The sequence below is a fragment of the Clinocottus analis genome, unplaced genomic scaffold (assembly GCF_023055335.1).
Source record: "Clinocottus analis isolate CAN_PGR_092001 unplaced genomic scaffold, fCliAna1.0.p SCAF_16, whole genome shotgun sequence".
Lineage (NCBI taxonomy): Eukaryota > Metazoa > Chordata > Actinopteri > Perciformes > Cottidae > Clinocottus > Clinocottus analis.
The window spans coordinates 1,371,337-1,389,478 of NW_027175887.1; the positions used below are offsets into that span (position 1 = coordinate 1,371,337).

At 45.7% G+C, this 18,142-nt stretch overlaps 3 protein-coding genes across 9 annotated transcripts in view; 2 read left to right on the top strand and 1 right to left on the bottom strand.

The window, feature by feature from the left end:
* The window catches only part of hdac5 (histone deacetylase 5), a 54,903-nt gene extending 48,705 nt beyond the window's left edge, over positions 1 to 6,198 (top strand). For 5 of the 6 annotated variants that reach the window (XM_068578663.1, XM_068578661.1, XM_068578665.1 and 2 more), the window contains exons 27-29: positions 215 to 296; positions 404 to 584; positions 1,126 to 6,198. In XM_068578663.1, the coding sequence (XP_068434764.1) occupies positions 215 to 296; positions 404 to 584; positions 1,126 to 1,165 (303 nt within the window). In that variant the 3' untranslated portion in view covers positions 1,166 to 6,198. The remainder of the gene's footprint in view (positions 1 to 214; positions 297 to 403; positions 585 to 1,125) is intronic. The other variant, XR_011077590.1, reaches the window with a different exon arrangement.
* Positions 6,199 to 6,944: 746 nt separating this feature from the next.
* Positions 6,945 to 10,977, bottom strand: pex12 (peroxisomal biogenesis factor 12). 2 transcript variants are annotated; one of them, XM_068578669.1, is made up of 5 exons: positions 10,825 to 10,977; positions 10,588 to 10,708; positions 9,647 to 9,774; positions 8,492 to 9,015; positions 6,945 to 7,826 (listed from the first exon to the last, which is right to left on the bottom strand). In XM_068578669.1, the coding sequence occupies exons 3-5, from the start codon at positions 9,767 to 9,769 to the stop codon at positions 7,409 to 7,411; spliced, it is 1,065 nt and encodes a 354-aa protein (XP_068434770.1). In that variant the 5' UTR covers positions 9,770 to 9,774; positions 10,588 to 10,708; positions 10,825 to 10,977; the 3' UTR covers positions 6,945 to 7,408. The 2 variants fall into 2 exon arrangements, with proteins under 2 accessions (XP_068434770.1, XP_068434769.1); XM_068578668.1 differs by having other exon boundaries at positions 10,588 to 10,835.
* Positions 10,978 to 12,329: 1,352 nt separating this feature from the next.
* si:ch211-237i5.4 (reticulon-4 receptor-like 2) lies at positions 12,330 to 18,040 on the top strand. The gene is made up of 6 exons (XM_068578674.1): positions 12,330 to 12,785; positions 13,572 to 13,999; positions 14,984 to 15,129; positions 15,745 to 15,913; positions 16,019 to 16,181; positions 17,463 to 18,040. The coding sequence occupies exons 2-6, from the start codon at positions 13,694 to 13,696 to the stop codon at positions 17,759 to 17,761; spliced, it is 1,083 nt and encodes a 360-aa protein (XP_068434775.1). The 5' UTR covers positions 12,330 to 12,785; positions 13,572 to 13,693; the 3' UTR covers positions 17,762 to 18,040.
* The last annotated feature ends 102 nt before the right edge of the window (positions 18,041 to 18,142 follow it).

Here is an 18,142-nt window from a genome sequence, read left to right on the forward strand (position 1 = left end):
GCTAAGCTAGGCTAAACATGTCATTCAAAACTACAGGGGATAAGTGGTTTCCACCCAATGATGTTGAACTATTCCTTCAGACACGGCAGATCAGACTTAAAGGGAGAGCCGCCTCCCGTCAGTGCTCAGCGGTCAGCGTTGTGTTTCAGGATGTCTTGAAGGTGAAATACACACATTGATCTCTCTGTTAACACACGTCCTCTGCCTCTCCCAGTGTGACTCTGTGTTTCAGTGGCCTCAGGAGAAGCCCTGTCCAAAAGCTTGGGCCTCACTGGAGAGAGTGATAGAGATCCAGAGTAAGAAATACACACACACACACACACACACACACATACACGTACACAACAACAACGAGAAGCTACAGTATGCCTCCATCCCTCTTTTTTCTCTGTCACTCCTCCAGATAAACACTGGTCGTGTCTCCAGAGTTTGTCTCAGACGAGTGGCCACTCGCTATTGGACGACCCCCTCGGGGCTCAGGGCCAATCGGAGAAGGACGAGGCCGAGACGGTCAGCGCCATGGCCTCGCTCAGCGTGGATGTCGAGCAGCCGGGCCCGGACCCAGACAACGCAGAAACCAGCAGGTCAGCGGGGGCCAACACAACACAACACAACACAACACAACACAACGGCTCAAAGTGTGTCTGTACCTGCAGAGGCTGTGTTTCCTTTATCTTGCCGTGGTCCGGATGTTTCTGGGCGTCAGCCTCTGGGGCATCCACAAGCATCGCATGCGTGAAGAAGCGAGGAAAATGGTGGACATTGCACCGAAAAACGCAACCACCAGGGGGCGACTCCTCCGGTTGTTTAGAAGTCTATGAGAAAACAACTCGACTTCTCCCTTGATGTATTCCCTCAGTAAACATTGTAAACATGAGTTTATGGTCTCAATCTCTAGCTTCAAGTCTTCTTCAACACATCATGATGCTCATTTAGTAAATGATGCTCCATTTAGAGTCAAACACAGCATAAAGCTGGGGATGCTTTAGGGCGGGCTTACTGTGATTGACAGGTCGCTACCAGAGTAATATTATAATGAAGACGTCAATGCCAGTTTCTTTAGAAATTAGAACTTTATGTTTGGTGTGCGCTGGTGAATCTGACGTGGTTGACTTCCCCCCTCAGGTCCACAGAGGAGCCCATGGAAGAAGAGCCTGTGTTGTAGGAAGAGCTTCAAGGAGAATCACACACAAAGAGAAACAACTATAAATTCACCTCCTCTTCCTCCTCTTCTTCCGCACAGTGTGCGTAGGCGCTCACACAAACACACAGAGCAGGATCCTGCCGCTTGATCCTGATTTTTCCCCGAGGAGAACGCGGACGGAGGCGATGACGGGGGAGAACACGGACGCGTCTCTCTTCTTCATCGGGCCCAGAGGAGGAGCAAACGACTTGTTGGCATCTCCGGGGGGAAACCGGAGGAGGAGAGGCAGCAAGGGGACGCTCGTCTTGTAACCTGCATACTTTACCACCTGTACACAGCACCACTGAACATCGTTCCCTTGCATCCAACTCGGTCGCCGTCCGTCCACGGCCGAGAACCCGGCTGTGGACTTTGAGTCAAAACGTCAGACGGCAAGCGGACGCCTTGTCCTCTTGTCCGTCTGTCCTCTGGCCGGAGGAGGGGCTAACTGTTTTTTTTTTTTTTTTAAACAAACAGAGGACGAACTCGGTGCCTTTTATTTAAAAAAAAAATACAAATAATATAAAAACATCCAATCAGAAACCACAAAACACGACCGCCGCAGCACCTCAGCAAACCAACCAGCCAATCAGGACTGAAGAAACGCCGACGCACACGCTCACACTGCTGTCGTTTCAGTCAGCTCATTTCTTGTTTCTTCATCTGGATGCCTTAATTTGTTCTTATCTCACTATTCAGCAACCTTGAGAGAGAATCAAGAGTTTTCCTTTACATATATATATATATATATATATATATATATATATATATATATATATATATATATATATTGATATTGATATTGATATTGATATTGAAACTGCTAAGAATTGTATTTTCTTTCCAATCTGACAATACTCACGCCGGGTACTCCCAACAGACTGTCATTTAGTTCGGGAAGAAAAGCCTCTAAAGCCATCATCATCATCATCACTACTCACTGGAACCCAGCAGCCGCCTCCATGGAACACTAATATCATTAATCACATTAATAATGATGTTCACTCCGACTTGTGTGGGATCCGGTGTCAGTGTCTCAGGATCAGGCCCGTTTGACCAGTATTCATCGGGTGAGATATGTAAACCGCCTCTCTCTCTCTCTCTCTCTCTCTCGCTCTCTCTCTCCCTCTCTCTCTCTCTCTCTCTCTCTCTCTCTCTCTCTCTCTCTCTCTCTCTCTCTCTCTCTCTCTCATTTTGATTGAGTCACTTGAGTTTGAGCCCCGCCCCCTTCTTCTCCGAACAGGGGATTGTGGGATTGTGGCCCGTTTTCAAAAACGCCACAACGACCACCACGTCCTCCTCCCTTTTTTTGTTGTTGTTGTTGCTGTTGTTAAATTGTAATATTTCCACTTTGGTGTAAATACTTTCTCCATGGTTACGTCACAGCAGACTCAGTGTGGTCACTTTTCTATATCTGTACATACATATATGTATAAAAACACAAAGTACTTTCTCTTTTTGTATAAAAAAAGAAAAAAAAATAATATTACGCACACACACACGTTATATAAATATATATAATGTTTTATCCAATCTGATTGGATTCCTGAATATATTCTACTTGGAGATTTGATGTTTTAAAGGTTTGGTTGTTGACAGGAAGTAAGCACATGGTCTGATGTCATCAGACCGCCACCTGTTTGTTTGTTTGTTTGTTTGTTTACAGATGTTGAGGGTGGCTGGATGCTGTTGTCGTCGTGGTTGTTGCTTCAGTTCCTCTGGCAGGACCAGGCATGCAGGGCTGCACTCCACAGGCAGCAGCTATAGACAAGACGGATATTAAGGTCAAAGGTCATGTTGGTGAGAAGGTTGGTCCAGTGATGACGCGTTTCTGTAGTCCCGACAGGGAGCTGCGCTGCGATCCGCTGTACTCTGAACGCGACTCGGATGAGCGTGGGGCAACAAGCTGGGGCAACGTTGTAGTTGCCATTTCCATTTGCTCAGTTCCTTAAAACATCTTGAATCTGATTCCTCTTAAGTTGACAACAAACATGATTTACAAAGAAAATCCCATGTTTACTTACGGGAGGTCGTAAACATTTCTTTTGGCGACAAGTTGCATCAACCCCCAACTAATTAACTCCATTTTAACTGTGGTCTGAATGTGGTTTGGTCATCCGTCACCAGAGACTCGCCATGTGAACATCAGTTAGCTGTGAGCAGGCGCAGGGGGAGGCATTTAGACTTGAAATCGTGATTATTGACCTCTGACATCCAATGGGTTGCCCCTTCATGAGTTAATGTATTCACACCTTTAACTTCGACAGCTACCGATCCGATCCCTACTACCGATCCCGATAGCTACCAACACCCACCAATTCCCTCCGATAGCTACCAACACCCACCAATTCCCTCCGATAGCTACCAATATCTACCGATAACTTCCGATCCATTCCGATAGGAACCGTGCCAAAGTGCCAATCTAAACTTGTCTATTTGCACGTTAATGGAGAAAACCTTTCTTGGTCAGCGGGGTAAGACGGGTCATTTTCCCGCCATTGAAGAGGCCGAGACCGTTTCAATATTCTCACAGGAATAAACTTTGACCTAACCCAACTTCCTTAGCCTCATGATGACGCTGCACCAAACCAATTAAAAATATATATTTACTTTAGAGATCACAGTTTAGTTGGCAAATAAATGTCTCTGAATCCTTCAATTGAAGATGCCGTCTTTTAAAAAGGGCCGTTCCGCCAAATGACGCCATCATTCTCCCAAGAACCACCGGCAGTTAAACGCCGGACTACCGTTTGTTTGCCGCTTCTTTAAAAAAAAAAGATCCAAACTCACGAAAGCGTTGAGCCGCTGTCCTCTGCTCACTGGAGGTACCCGATGGACGCAGAGCCTCAGAACTGGACCAGTCTCTTCATCCCCATCTATAAATACTCAACCTCATTCAACTCCATTTCCCATGACCCTCCGCTGTGTCGTAGCCACGCCGCTAACCTCTGGGTCCCATCGGTTCAAAGCAATATAACACTAACAGGACAGCAGGGGCCGGGAGAACTACAATGTCCAGCACACGCATGGACATGGTCGCCACATTCACGGAGATCACTTCTGGCTTTCGTGGGGTCGAGCGCGAGCATCGCGCCGCCAACGGGTTCATTGATTTATTGAGCGGTTTTCTGGTGTCGTCTTTGTGTGTGCTTGTGTAGACACTAAGGCCACTTCATCTGTCACACTGGTAGTTAAATACAACGCCTCAGTTTGGTGGGAAAGTGGGGGAGGAGTTTGTAACACTTCAAAACTATGTTTTACACTACTACAACCACAAATGGTATTCTGCCGCCATCTAGTGGCCATTAGAGGAACTGCAGCGTAACATATGTCTTGTTTTCAACATTGAGGGGTAATTCTGGTTCAGCACAATTTGGGCCTTGTTTTTTGTAGATTCAAGCCATCGTTTCCTTAGACAAGAACTAATTACGTTCATCTGGAAACTTCCAAGAAATACAAAGAAAGCAACGCGAGCAGTCGCAAACAAACAACACTCCGCTGGGCGCTCGCCATAGCTGCGCTCGTGTTCCTGTGCAGCGCAGCGAGATGATGACAACGTGAAGTGGTTTGCTGTTCCCGACCCAAAGACAAGCGACGTCTACTCAGGACCTTTTGGTAGATGGATCGTGTGCAGGAGTCACGTGCAGTTCAACCAAAGAGCGATTTGATTTCTGAATGGTCTGAAGCATATTTCACAATAAAAGAGGGAGTTAGAGAAAATGTAGATTTTTTTTTTTTTTTTTTTGGATCTTGTTTGGCTGATTTGAGTTTTTCTCTAACTTTCTTTCCTGCCTGTCGCCTCGCCGCCGATAGTCTGGTGATTACGTCATCTTTTCCCTCTGCAGAGGTTTAGTGGAACCGACCTGGAAAGTGAGGCGCACTTCTTCTCTTGTTCTTATTCTCATGAGGGCGGAGCTACACATTCAACTATAGACACGCTATTCAAACTAATTCATTTCAGATGAACGACTCAGCTCGCTTTCGTTCAACTGACAACCAAAACTACAAAAAATAAGACCCAAATTTGAGGAAACAGAAGTCGGGGGTTTGAGAGCAATACAGTAGAAGCGGTGCTGTCTGGTGGTTTGTGACGTCAGGGTGACGAATCTTTCCGTTGCGGCGTCTCCTCCCCGAGTCCAGAGGCTGCACAGCTTTACTGCCCACACACACACACACAAACACACACACACACAGGTGAATCGCACACTTTCACGCACACAGACTATTTTGCTACACAGGTGAAAAGCTGTATATTTCTTGATATGTTTGATACTGTGGTGTAAATGTAGTGTCCTGCTATGATGCGGTGTGTGTGTGTGTGTGTGTGTCTGTGTGTGTGTGTGAGAAGGGGGGTGGGAGGGGTATTTTCGGACTGGAGTGGAGACAGAGGTTCACCTCCCTGCTGCCCTCCCTCTCCTGTTGAAGGGGAAACGTTCTGTTACTGTTTTCTCTCGTCCGGCTCATGACTTGGAATTGGAAGGAAAAAAACAAACAGAAAAAAACAAAAAAACAAAAACAACCACGGCCGTTTTGTTGGAACTGATCACAAGCACATTCCTGACTCTTCTCTGTCCCGTGCCGTCGTTTTATCCGGATTCTTTCCTGTCGCGACAATTCAACGTGTCCAGTTCTCGCCGACTCACATGTACATAGAGCGCATATATGTGTACACATGTGCAATACACGCTATTCGAGCAATCTATTACTGTGACTATTATTGATGATGATACTTGTCCCTTTTCTCAAAGTCTAAGCCCGCCCCTCCCCCTTCCTCCTAATTTCCTGTCCATGAATTGTGTTGCAGGACCTTAAAAAGGGAAGAAGGTGACTCTTGTGATTCTTCTCACACTCACTTTAATTTCGAGGGCTCGGACATTTTAATGAAGCCCTTTTTTTTTTTTATTACTCTGTAATGTTGTGACGTTGATCCTGATTATCTGTTTCTTTGTGTTTTTTTTAAGTGGGCCTGTTGTTAAACTTGTCTGGAAACTCAATAAAGCAATTCACTGACCGTGTTCCTCTCTTCCTCCTTTGCACCGAGGAGGCTCCCCTTCTTTCTGCGCCGTATGCTAAGCTAACACACGCTGGCATACCGGAAACATGTGAGTGTATTTATCCTCATGACTCATGAAAAGAAAAAAAAAAAAAAAAGAGTAAACATTTCTCAAAAAAAAAAACACATTTGTGTGTATTATGTGTGTCTGTATGTATGTCTATGTATGTATATATGTATGTATATATATATATATATATATATATATATATATATATGTATATATATATATATATATATATATATATATATATATATATATATATGTATATATATATATATATATATATATATATATATATATATATATATGTATATATATATATATATATATATATATACATATATATGTATATATATATATATATATATATATATACACACACACACACACACATATATATATATACACACAAACACATATACATACACACATATATATACATATATATACACATAAATTATATATATATAAATTATATATATATATATATATATAAATTATATATATATATATATATATATATATATATATAAATTATATATATATATAATATATTGTATATATAATATATATTTATATATAATATATTGTATATATCTATATTTATATAATATATTGTATATATATTATTATATACACACAACTGAACAGTGTCCTGGTCAACTTCATGTTGTAAAATAAAATGACTCAAATAATTAAAATAATCAGTTGCAAACCCCAATTTATTTTCTTATGAGCAGTTAAATATTGGAATCAACCTTTAAAATCTTTTCATAAAACAGGGCACAAACTCCAGCATCACATCACCAACCGAGCCGCTAACTTCTCCTTCCCATGATCGCAGAGTAGAGTTAGACGCTGAACAGAGACAATTTTAACTTTTACTGCACTTAAACAAAACATTTCAAAATAGTCGTCACCTTGACACCACTGTGGACACAATTTCAGAAAGAAATAATAAATATCAAATGGGATTCGAGGCGAGAGAGTTGCATCATCACATAAATCAGCTGGAATCACTGAACAAGTCATCAAACACTATTTACATTGAAGAGACAGTTTCATACAAAAGAAGCACACGATGTGCTTATTGGCAACAAAACCCTCCATGACGGAGTTCCTCTTTAAGAACCAGGCCGCTCCTCCGCTCTGGACAGCTCGACGTGCGCTAACTCTCCGGGGAGTAGATCTTGATGAGGTGCTGCGGCTCGGTGGGGTACCCGGTGACCGGGCAGCGGCGGTTGGCCTTCACGTACGTGTAGACGCAGCGGTAGCAGAAGACGAAGCCGGAGGTGGACAGCGCCGTGGCGTTGGTGCGAAGCCCGCGGCACAGCGGGCAGTCCCGGCTGCCGGCGCCGGGGAGCTGAGCGGACGGAGAGTCCGGCCCGCTGCGCTCCGGCTGCAGGTGGAGCGGCGGCGGGGGCGCCGGCAGCGAGGCCAGCGACTTGGCGGCGCTCTGGTTGTCCGAGGAGTACCACCACTCCAGGAACTGCAGGAAGAAGACGCCCAGCGAGAGGGAGGTGGAGAGCGACACGGCCGTGCCGCGCGCCGCCTGCGACATCAGCCACCACGCTCTCTGCGCCAGGCTGCCGACAGGAGAGCAATGCATTGTGGGTGGAGAATTCAACAGCTTTAGACTCATGCATGAACACTGATTGAACAAGTTTCTAACCGTTACTTCTTACTTTCCTCTGTTGCGAGTGCGTTAATTCACCAAACGACTGCACCGGTCTGAGGGGCAAGTGGAACCGGTTCTATTCGAGTATCGATGCGTTCTGCTGTTAACGGTTCTGCTGTCGGTACTTTAGAAGTTACAAAAGGAGATCTCCTTGTCTCCAAACCCCGCTCTCCGTCTGTGTTTTTGGTAACGTGAGTGATGTCATACGGAGTTTGATCAGAAGAACCGGCTAATTAATGAAAGCTAATCGCTAAGCTAATTGTTTAGCTGCGAATGTACTTCAAATATTTTGGAACGTCTTGTGTTGCTCCTCAAGAAAGACGACTTGTGTACTTACAAGGATAATGAAGCAGCGTCGAGATTTTTTTTTGCCTCACAAAATAATCTAAAAGACTCAATGAGAATATTGATAACTACAAGTATCTATGAAATCCTAACGCTACCAAACAACATAAGGCAAAACATAAGTTATGAAGTATGAGTAGTGGTATTAGAGAACATGAACCAGCACAGAGATGGAGGCCTCTGATGTTACGACTCTCCCCGCTGACTGAGCATGAAGTGGACACGTACCTCCCCTCAGCCGGGTTGCCAGTTCTGCTGCTCTTCAGCTCCATGTCTCTAATATCCTGAGCGTTGAGTCGCGCCAGTCGGACTCTGGCCATCCACAGCAAGGGATTGTGGGTGCCGGCGACCCCAAAGACAAAGAGCAGCTGCTGGCAGAAGACCCAGGCCCGCCAGGCGGAGCTGACGTACGGGTACGCCGCCACGGCCGCGCGGTACAGCCTCTGGCTCCTGGTCTGCGCCAGCCGGATGGAGAAGTCCTCCTCGTCCCGCTGCCGCGCCAGCGTCGCCTCCAGCTTGGCCCGCAGGTACGGCGCCAGGCACAGGAGGAGGAGCGAGCGCCAGCGCCGCCTCCCTCCCACGGGGAGGCCCCGCCCCCTCGTAACTCGCTTCAGGCCGTAGAAGTTCTCGGCGAAGGAGGCGCTGCAGTGGGACAGGAAGTGGTTCTGGAGGACGAGGTCCAGCAGCAGGTGGAGCTCGTCGAAGCGCCGCCACAGGAAGCCGAAGCGGGACGGGTTGGACTCCGCCAGAACCTGAGGGCCCCGACACGAGTGAGTAACGCAATGTGTGTTCGAGTTTAAACTGTTTGCCAATCAACTTTGTTGTTTGTTGGTCGGTCGTCAGCAAAATGTATTTGGTTTCCTGTTTGGTTGTACGGTGCTTTTATTTTGAAACAAAACATATGGTTAAACTAGAAGTCACAGTGGGCCGTTTAACCGTTAAAATAAGTTTTTAATGGTCAAGGTGGAATGTTTAAGAAACGGTTTAGCACTCCCCTGAAGAGGAACAAGTTCTTTCATTGTTTTTTTGTAATGAAGTTAGTTTTAGTAAGGAATAAAAGATTTAAAAAATCATCAGTTAACATCCAAGACCATCGTCAGAGGCGTACACTACAACACGGTTCAGGTTTTTTTTAGAAAATTCAATAAAATTGAGAATTTACGATCTGCGTGAAGTCAGTATGGACTGAAATAAATATGTATTTATTATAGTTAAACTATCCCCAAAAGGGGACAAACATCCTGATTCTCACATTTAGTAGGATCACACAGTTCGTATACAATATCACACAAATATTTGACACAAATAAATGAATAGAAAAAGTAAACATTGAAGTCACATTGAAGAGCGTGAGACATTAATATTTCCCACAGGCCGCCTCACCTTGAGCGCGTGCCTCAGCGCCGGCCGCAGCGCCTCCATCAGAGACTCCTGAGCCAGGACCTCGAAGATGGACGGCTGCTCGTTGGCTGCGGTGGAGGTGAGGTGGGCTCCGGCCTCGGCCATGGCGGCTGCGGGATCGCAACAGAGACGCTTTACTTTGCAACACGAGGTGAAGGTTAAACGCTGCCGAGCAAACGGCGAGCGAGTGTCAACGTTACATTCAGGTCACAGAGCTAAACGTGGGGTTTCGCGCTCTCACAGTGTTCTTATTGTCACTGTGTATTCATAATCCCTCAAGATGAGAAGTAACCACTCATTGAGCCTTTATCAAACAATCCAGATTAAAAAAAACTATTTTTTATAACTAGTTTCCTAAAATACTACTGGATTTTCTATTAATAAGTATAAAAATTGCAACCTTTGGGAAGAAAATAATGTCTACAAACCAAACACCAGTGTGCGATGGTCAAACTCACCACTGGCAGTTTGTCTTAATCCTTTTCTTTGAGAATAAGATAGACAACTCAAAAAAAGTTGTGTGGAAGAACTACAATAATCATTTGTGCAACGTTATGTTTGTTGTTGTGCTTTTAGTCTGAATATTTAATATTCTTTTTACTGTTGATTTTGTTTTACTACCGTTTTGTTCATTTATATTACTTGATTTTTATATTTATTTACTTGTGAGCAATGCTGCTGTAATCCTGTAATTCCCCACTGAGGGACTAATAAGGGATTATTTTATTTTATCTCTGATGTTATGATCCTGCGGACTTCCTGATTGACACACGTGACGTCAGGTTCTGCATACGGGTCAAAGTTCACTAAAATATTAGCCAGCTTCAACATAACTCCATGCCATTATAGATTTGTAAAAGTTGCACTTTTAGTAAAAGTAAAGTATAATAATAACTTCACGCAGCCATGGCAACAGAACTTACCAGGCGGTGCTAACGTTAGCGTGAAGCTAGCACTGCCTCGCTGCTGTGTCTCGGCGTCTCTTCCGGTTTCGTCAGCATCACGCGCGGGTTTGAAAACACCGCGTGCTGCTCCGAACACGAGCTAATGCACCCACAGAGAGAGAGAGAGAGAGAGAGAGAGAGAGAGAGACTGCTATTTGGCCATTTTACTTCCGTTACTGAAAGACAACTGGAAACGGCATGGAGCACTGGAGCTACCTCTTCTTCTTCTTCTGTTGTTGTTTTTCCTCCTTCTTCTTCGTCCTCTTTTAATTTCAGGCGGATGGCGTCCAAAAAAGGCGCATTACCGCCACCTACTGCCTTGACGTGTGGATAAGAAATATCTACCCCCTCCCAAAAAATAAATAATTTAAAAAAAAGAGAAGGCAGCCATGCCACCTGCACTACATTCTTCCACTCCATCCTGTCTCCTTCAGATACTGCAGCACCTTTCCTGCCCTCGAGGTCATGTTGTTTTTCTCCCTGCCGTTGGCGTCCATTAAGACGCATTACTGCCCCCTAGTGGAGGTAACCGTCCACTGCCGCCTTACCGTTACAGCCTCGCTTGTTGCTTTCCAAAACGTAAATATCCATTTCCTCCAGAGCCCTTCGCCTCTTTAATTCTCTCCTCGCCCTTTGTAGTCTTCTTACTTCCTGTCTGAAAACATTCCTCAATCCACTCATGATAACCTGCATTTAATGTAACCGCCTCCTTTTCAGCCTTTCCTAATACTGTTTCATGCCGCTTGTTTCTCCACTAAATGATGCTCTCTCCTGTTACACTTTCTATTTTGAAAGTGTAACATTCATTTCAACATTTTGTTGAACACCTTCGCTTACATGAGCCCAAAAGGGTTTCTGGATGATCCTGTTGTAATGCTCGCCAAAGCTGACACTGAAGAGAGGCAAACCACTGGACTGTGTGCACGCTCAGGTGAGCCTGAGGTTCTCCCACTAATCCCATTGTGATGACTGGGAATCATCCCTGTTGCCCCTTTTGATGGATCCTTTGACCCATCTGTAAATAATCACTGTAATCCCCAGCTGTAATATTTGTTTTTAATATTTTGTACAGCTCCACATCCCAGTCTGGTCTCACAGGCTATCTGTTCATTATTGATTGAATAATTAAGTTTAAAAAATCAATATACATACACACATATATGTGTGTATATATATATATACACACACACACACACATATATATATATATATATACATATATATATATGTACACACACATATATATACATATATATATATATATGTACACACACATATATATACATATATATATATATATATATGTACACACACATATATATATATATATATATATATATATATATATATATATATATATATATATATATATATAATTAAATGTGACATACCTCATGTTCTTCAAGCTCAAGGTGACATTTACAATTAACTTGTTTTCTCTGACTGATGGTTTAAAATGATTCAGATCTTGAACATAATTAGTAAGATTGCATTTGAAAACCTCTGTGGAGTTTGTCTTTGAGCTGGTGTCTTTTAACTCGGAGCCTAAATGATTTAATTATCTGTAAAAAGGTAAACATCATGTTCAATAAACGTACATATAAGCCACCATGTCAGTTGCCTTGTGTCAACCACATTCCCCAAAATAGTCAATTCCCAGTGAAGCTGGTGCATTCTGGGTTGTTCTGGGGCGGCATGGCGAGTGTCCTGCTTGTAAACGCGACCGCAGAGCAGCACGGACGCTCACACGTGAAGCTTTCTCTGCCAATCAGCCGATGGTTCTGTTTCTGTTTTCCTGTTGGTCGTGCATCTGGCTCCCTGCCTGTCCGCCTCACCCTCTGGAAAATGAACACACAAGAGGTTAACAGTCTTTATATAATAATAAAGTCAGTGGAACAGATGGACGGCGGCGATGCTGAAGGTGGTATTAGCAGGAAACCAGAGAGAGGGGTGGGGACTAACTGCCAGAGTTTAGTGGATGAGAGGGGACATTTGGTGATTGGACGGGCTTAGAGGATTACTGACACAGCCGAGAAGCTCCATCGGCTTCATCGCTCTTTGTTTCTCTCTTCCTGACGGTCGTCTCATCACCGAGCTGCCGTCCAGTGACGCCAGAGGAACACATACGAGTCGAGGATGCAGCACGGGGACGTCTGGGTTCTCCATCGGCAGAGGAGGTGAGCGCAGAGAGGGAGGCCCGGACCTCAGAGGTGACATCCGTGTCACTTGTTCTTCAACTCCAAGGTCCGAGGTTTTGATTGAAGTCTGATTTTGTCTTGATTTTTAAAAAAAACAAAAAAACCATATATATATACTTAATAGTGTTCCCACCTGTATGAGTGTGAAAACTGTATTAACAATCAAGAAAAAAAATTGTGTATATGTTTTTTTTTTAAAAGTAGTGTATTTTATTTATTTATTTTTATTTGATGGTGTGGACATTCTGGGAAAAACAAACACAAACAGTTCGTAGCTGCTTTCCGGTGAATAAGAAATAAATGTGCAGTAACAATGTTGCTTGCTTTGCTGTGTCGGAGAGTGTGTGTCGGACCGGCTGGCTGGATTTAATCCTTTCTGCTGCTCTGCTCTTAATGGCTGCGATTATGTCATTACATTGGGATGGGGAAGGGCCGGGGAGAAGGGATGAAACTCATCTGTTCAAAGCTCTGACGCAGTGATGAGAAAGATTCAAGTCACTTCAGGTGACGCACATTTTTGTCGACGGCCTCATTTTGAATGTCGGCGTTGGATTGTCCTCTCTTATCAGGCCGTGCTGTCAGTGAAGAGGATGCATGTGAGCGTTTTTAGTGGTTCAGCGCATTCATGAATCATATTCCAAAAACAAAGGTAGTACATGAATATCAACTCCGCCAGAAGTACATGGGAATTGTCCCCAGGTTCCTACATGTGAAGGCAAATGTGAGTTCATAAAGTCTGCGCTATGTTTGCTTTCCTATTCCCAGGCTGACGACGAGGCCAGTGAAAGAGGACCGCGGACTCAAACGACCGAGCTTCCTTCAACTTCTCACACTTTGAATCCCCGGCCACCTGCCCTCCTCTCTCTCTCTCTCTCCCGGGGGCCACGATGCGTCCCCCGTTCCCGGCCCTTCTCGTGTTCCTTCTCGCCTTTCATTCCCCGCCGTCCCTTTTCCCGACCGCCGTCTGCTCGCCGTCGTGTCCGCAGCGCTGCAACTGTTACGAGCACGCCGACCTGGTGGACTGCCGCGACCGCGGGTTCGAACGCGTCCCCGGGGCCCTGCCGCACGGCACCTGGCTGCTGGAGCTGGGGGGAAACAATCTGAGCGAGATCGGCCCTCGAGCCTTCACCGGACTGTGGTCCCTGCGGGTGCTGGTGCTGACCAACAGCCAGATACAAGAAATGCAACCGCAGGTAGGAACGGAGGGACGGATACACCTGAACTGGTCTAAAGTAAAGTCAGAAAATGAACCTGCCACTGCTAACGTCTGAACGTTCTGCAGGAATGTTAAGGTTAAATCTCTGAGGGTCGAAGTTGAAGTCAATTCAACTCGAACCGTGAAAGAAAAACAAACTGTCGGCTGAAGAGAAAGAGATAAAACCTGTTGAAATGATCGTTGACTTACAAACGACACAAGAGTCAACTGAAATCACTTGAAATGCCACGTTAAGAATACGGGATGGGAGCACCCGTCGTAGAAGAGGGAGTAGAGCGTCTGGTTGTTGCTGAAGTTGTCACTGAAAACCTTTAAACCTCTAGAAATACACAATGAAAAGCAGCTGAACCTGAAGAGTGAGCGATCACGTTGTCATTTTGAGTGAAAAGTGATTGAAAGCAGATTAAATATGTACCAGGCAAGCAGATCACTGAGCTGTGATGAGACTCCTCCTCTACGGCTTTTTGACGTCATTGGACAAAGTCATCTCACGCTATGGGACCACCAACTGAAGACGATGCTGAAGATGCATTGTCTTTATTTTCCTTCATTAAGATGCATTTGTGTTTGTACGACACTAAACACGTCGTCAGATGCGTCCCGGACCACCTCGCCAAGAGCGCAGCGCTGTTGTCCACATGTGATCCAATCTGCCACGGCACATGAATGAAAACAAGCGTAAACAAGCTCAGCGTGGACTCTGAAAGCAACTGAAGTGCTCCTTGAATAGAAAGCATCGAAAGCAGTTGAACTGAAGGAATCAAAAGTAAGCTGATGGAGGAGAAGAGTGACGATGGCGGGAGGAGGAGGACATGCAGATGTCAAGACTCAAAGAGGAAGGGAGTAGCATCTAAAATAAGACCGGGGGTCCGGCGGGGTCACAGTGTGAAGGAGGGTGACGGAGAGGAGGATGTTTGTGTCAGTAAAAGCAAAAGAAGTCTTTCTCTGTTTCTCTCCGCAGGCGTTCTTCTCTTTGTCCTTCCTGGAGAAGCTGGATCTCAGCTGGAACCAGTTAACATCTCTACCTGTTGACTTCTCGTCCAGTCTATCTGCTCTCAAAGAGCTGCGGCTGGAGCACAACAGCTTACAGCTCATATCTGGGAACAGGTACCTGTCCGTCCATCACAGCACAACAGAGGTCCATCTTAGCCTCAGAGGAACTGTCACTTTCTTCACCGTCTCGTTGAACGTGCACAGCAAAGGGCTCGTCGGTGTATTCAGTCCAAGATGGCGGCATGCGCTACAGCAGTGACGTCTGTCGGAACGGCACGAGAGTTTAGTCTCTTTGCTTCGATACCCTCTGGTTCCCCTTCAGCGTCATGCAGCGCAGTAGCGTCTTTCAGCTCATTGTTTTGTTTTAAAATCTGAATCTTCACTCTCATTGAGTCTCTTAACTGAGACTCAATGATAGCGACGAGCTAGCCAAGAACACAAAACATCTCGCAGCTAGAGAGATATTTGTCTCAGGACTTGGTGGGGACCAAAAAGAGAGCTAAAAGAGAGCAAAACGTGCACCAACACTCATCAGATGGACAGAAACACGACTACCCAAGACACCGCTTGCTAACTGGTCGGCCACGTCAACTCTCCTGGTTCAGCGTTTCATTCCACACACCAGTTCTCTACGGCTGTATGAGGGCCGAGCCACAGACAGCAGTGCGTTCAGCGCATGTGGACTGACCCTGTGGTTGTCTCTCTCTCTCTCTCCTCCCCGTCCGTCAGCTTCGAGCATCTGGACAACCTGGAGAAGCTGGACCTCAGTCATAACCAGCTGGCGGCGGTCGGCTCCGGCGTGTTCCGCGGCCTCTCGCGGCTCAGACAGCTGTACCTGCACAACAACAGGCTGAGCGCGGTGCAGCAGGGGAGCATGGACATGCTGCCAGGACTCGAGGTGCCACGACTGAGACCTGGAACGACTCGGTGTGTTCGTGGCAATCGGCCCGTCTGTCTGATTACCCGTCTGTCTGTCTGTCTGTCTGTCTGTCTGTCTGTCCAGGTGCTCCAGCTGAGCAACAACAACATCTCGCACATCGAGAACAACGCTCTGGCGCCGCTCTACAGCCTGGCCGTCCTCGCTCTGGATGGAAACGACCTGCATCACCTCAAGTTCAAGACCTTCATCTGCCTTCACACAACGGCCACACACATCCAGCTGTCAGGTTTCCAGCATCGCAGCTCATGTTGCCATTTGAATGTCGTCCAAGTGGAGAAACCCCGCCATTGCTCAACATAGGAACGCACATATTGCCTCTAATGCAGAGGAATTAGACAAAGTAGTGGGCAGACGAGGGGGAAATAAGTGTCCCTGGAGTTACTGTCACAGACCGACACACTCAGTACACGGCACGTTGTGGACACACACCCAACCACACGGCTCCACCACCAGAAGCCACGAGACCAAAGAAAAAAGAGGAGACGCTAACTTGCTGTTGCTCCAGAGTGGATGTTATACTGCTCTGGTAACATTACTTCAAAATAAAAGCACGGAAAAATATAGTTTTTACTTTATTCACTGTAATGCAGAGGAATTGGACAAAGTAGTGAAAAAAGATAAATAAGGTAAATTTGCTCAGTTTGACGTTTAAGTGGCAACGATTTGTTTTTTTTACATTGAAACAAAAACGCTTTCATGTGATTATCCCCACAAGCGAGTATTTTTGGGAGGCCAGTTTGCTCTGCAGACAGTAATTCAATGTCTTTTGTGCTGGGCATGAACCTCACATTTACATTGTGAAAAAAAGACAAACACAGTGAAGACACATTTCTTGTCGTTACCAGATTGACACCAAATCATTCCGTTTAAAACTTTTTTCATTCTTCTCTTTTTCAACTCCTCACTTTATTCCGTGACATCATGAAACTTCAGGGTTTCTCGTGAGAAGCAGAACCTTTGTGTGTCTCGGATGACGCGATCAGTTGTTGTCACAGCTGGACGCCTGCAGAAGCCTCAACAGACACTGACCACTCATGATGGGGCCGGCTGTGTTTGTATGGCTGCAGGCTGCGCGAGTGTGGTTTTTATTGCTACGTGCTAACGTGGCTAACAGATGGCAGGTATTATCTGACAAGAATGAGCATCTTCTAAACCTCCCGCCAGCCAGACCAAAACACCCACACGGCCAGATGGCTTTATGTAGGATAGTACGCTTAATGCACTCGATCCTGACCTCTCGCTCTCTCGTCAGTATTAAAGCCCGCCTTCTGTCCATCGCCAGAGAAAACCTGAATACTAAACCACATGCTCGTCGCTCGCTAGCTTCAGAGTTGTGTACTGAAGTATCAGAAGTATACACATCCCACGTAAACATTAAAATGTAACAGTTTGCGTCCAGATTAGATGAAAAATGCCCTTTTAACCCTTTGAAATCACATGTCCTGTCCCATTGTGCCTTCATTTTGTGTGTATATATATATATATATATATCGTAATGTGCCACCAGGCAACCCGTGGAACTGCGACTGCGACCTGCACCGCGTCTTCAGCAAGATCTTGCACGTTCGCCACCTCCACATCAACGACTACCACAACGTGACGTGCCAGGACCCGCCGCAGCTGGCCGGGGCCTCGCTGGCCTGGGTGGACAGCCGGCTGTGCGTCGCCGAGACCGCCACCGTGCTCGTCATCACGGGCACCGTGCTCGTCACGGTGGCGGCGGCCCTGGTGATGGCGGAGAGGAACCGGAAGAGGAACAGCGGGAAGAACTGGGACACCGAGTCACAGAATCAGACTAACACCTGACGACGCGGAGGCCTCGTGAGAGCGAAGGGTGAGCTCACAGGTTCACCTCGCCACGAGGAGGAAAGATGGCCGCCGCGAGGAGGAAAGATGGCCGCCACAAACGAACGATGACTTGAATGGACGAGTCCTTCCTTTTCCTTTGGTGTTCAAACAGGCAACACGGTAGAAGTGTGGAGGACACTGGTTTGAGTTCCTGCTCATGTTTTCACTTAAACGTACAACGTCCGCTCCGTTGAAGCCCCTGTGATACATTTTCTTTCAATGTTTTTTCGTTTCTGAAAAAAAACCCGATAAATTTAAGAGAACACTGATGCTGTGCTTTGTCTTCAGTCTCCTTTTTTATTTTTACAATAAAAATAATTATTAAAAAAAAGACAATAC

Coding starts and splice junctions, on each gene's coding strand:
- pex12 (XM_068578669.1), bottom strand. CDS start 9,769: ATGGCCGAGGCCGGAGCCCACCTCACCTCCACCGCAGCCAACGAGCAG. Junction 9,016..9,646: donor CGCTGAGGCACGCGCTCAAG/GTGAGGCGGCCT, acceptor CGGGGCCCTCAG/GTTCTGGCGGAGTCCAACCC. Junction 7,827..8,491: donor GGCAACCCGGCTGAGGGGAG/GTACGTGTCCAC, acceptor TCCTGTCGGCAG/CCTGGCGCAGAGAGCGTGGT.
- si:ch211-237i5.4 (XM_068578674.1), top strand. CDS start 13,694: ATGCGTCCCCCGTTCCCGGCCCTTCTCGTGTTCCTTCTCGCCTTTCAT. Junction 15,130..15,744: donor CAGCTCATATCTGGGAACAG/GTACCTGTCCGT, acceptor CCCGTCCGTCAG/CTTCGAGCATCTGGACAACC. Junction 15,914..16,018: donor ACATGCTGCCAGGACTCGAG/GTGCCACGACTG, acceptor CTGTCTGTCCAG/GTGCTCCAGCTGAGCAACAA.